At 21.1% G+C, this 2201-nt stretch overlaps 1 protein-coding gene across 1 annotated transcript; it reads right to left on the bottom strand.

Moving 5' to 3' along the window:
* Positions 1-518: 518 nt before the first annotated feature.
* PRSY57_1009000 (protein phosphatase, putative) lies at positions 519-1949 on the bottom strand (the record flags this gene model as incomplete). The annotated part of the gene is made up of 1 exon (XM_012907679.2): positions 519-1949. One exon carries the CDS (start codon positions 1947-1949, stop codon positions 519-521), a length of 1431 nt encoding a protein of 476 aa, XP_012763133.2.
* Positions 1950-2201: the final 252 nt, after the last annotated feature.

The raw sequence follows: 2201 nt of genomic DNA, 5'->3' as shown, positions 1-2201 counted from the left end.
AAAAAAAAAAAAAAAAAAAAAAAAAAAAAAAAAAAAAAAATAATAAAATAAAAAAATAAAAAAAAAAAAAATAAAAAAAAAAAATAAAAAAAATAAAAAACTTGATACAAATATAAATATCTATATATATATCTATATATATATATATATAATTATTTATTTATTTATTTATTTTAAAAGATTATTTCATAATATTATTTAAAAAGGAAGAAAAATTAGTACATAATAAATGTCGTCATAGCTTCTATTAATATGCAGCTATAAAAAAGTTAAAAGGAAGACGTTTAAAAATTTGGGTTAACAAATTTGATATCTTCCTTGATAGGAGTAAAAAAAAATGGTGTATATTTTGTTGCAATCCAATATTTTTATTTTGATAACATTATAAAAATATATATATATATATATATATATATATATATGGACATATTGATGATCTTATATACTCTTTTCTGTTTATTATTTTATTTTATTTTATTATTTATTTTTTTTTTTTTTTTTCTTTTGGACCCCTTCTATTAACATACCATTGCACATGAAACCGTAATGTCATCCATTTTCCCTCCCGTTTTGTGACATTTGAACTCTTTGTTATAACTTTTTATAAATGGAGACATCCATCTTTTCATTTTAGAATAACTGAATGCTTCGTTTGCTATTTTTTCGGATAAGGTAGCAAAGTTATTTTCTTTAACTATTGTTAATATTTGACTGTCATATAAATTATCCCATAATCCATCAGTTCCTGCTACTATGATATCATTTTTTTTTACTTCAATATGAGCAATATCAGCATCGTTTGGTTTGCTTACTGCATTGCTGCCTAGTTGATAAGGGAAATTAAATTCATATTGTTGTGGTTTTGATCTATATATTATTTGATTATTCCTTATAATTAGGAATTGTGAATCTCCTATATTTGCTGTCGATACAGTATTATCATTTTTATTAAATATAATAAGACATATAGTAGTTGATCCTTCTTTATCATTATTTAAATAAGCATAATTTAATAATTCTTCTATTTGTATATTTTCATTTTCATTAATTTTTTTTTGTAACAATTGTAAAAATTTTTCTGGATATTTTCTTGGATTTATACCATATTTAATCCATGAACCTACTCCATCAGCTACTGCTATGAAACCTTGGTCATTTAAACAACAATCTTCACTTTCTAACTTATCAGGATGCTTAATAATTTTATAATTAGTTAAAAAATTTGGTTTCTCTTTGTTCGTACCAAATTCTTTTTTATTATTCAAACTAAACCATTGATTTGTTTTAAATTTATTTGTAACATATATATTATTTACCATATGAAAAAAGTTAAACGGAATACTATTTTTTATAAAAGCATAAGTTGTTTTTATCCCTAATTTATGATCATTTGTTGTGGGATAATTTCTCTTTCCATTATTGCATCTATTCTTTCCTACATTCTTGGTATTCCCATTGTTATATTGATTATTTGTATTATTTGTACTATTTGTACTATTTGTACTATTTGTACTATTTGTACTATTTATATTATCTATATTATTCATATTATTCATATTATTCATATTATTCATATTTTTCATATGATTACCCTTTATTTTATTACTATTATCCACATTTATATAACTTTCATCAATATTTGTATTGTCACCTTTATTCTGTTGGGTTGATCTACATGAGATCCTATCTATAACACCATCTATTACTCCCGTTTCATTTTGAACTTTATTTTTTTTCTTCCTTAATTGTACTTCTAATTCCTTTGGAAAAAAATTAAAATTCTGACGATAAATATAGAAATCTTCTTTTTTCAATAAATAATTCATTTTCTTATTGAACGTTTCCACAACTAACCCTTGAACACTTTTACTACATTCCTTGTTATGTGTTATAAGCATATTATTCAAAAGAAGAATAATAAATATACAATAAACACGTGTATAAATCATGGAAAATATCAATATTATATATTGTTTTCCCTTATCTCAATTTAAAATGTTATTATAGCCATTTTTGTAAAAACAAGGATTGTATATCAGCACCACAGAAAATAAATAAATAAATAAATAAAATATGTACATATATATATAGAGAGAGAGAAAATTAAAATTATAAATATGTAAATAAGAAAATATAAATAAATTTATTTATTAAAATATGCTAGCAAGAAAAAAAAAAAAGAAAAAAAAAAAAAAAAAAAA

Source organism: Plasmodium reichenowi, chromosome 10, assembly GCF_001601855.1.
Source record: "Plasmodium reichenowi strain SY57 chromosome 10, whole genome shotgun sequence".
Taxonomy (NCBI): Eukaryota; Apicomplexa; class Aconoidasida; order Haemosporida; family Plasmodiidae; genus Plasmodium; species Plasmodium reichenowi.
This window is presented reverse-complemented; position numbering and strand designations above follow the sequence as displayed.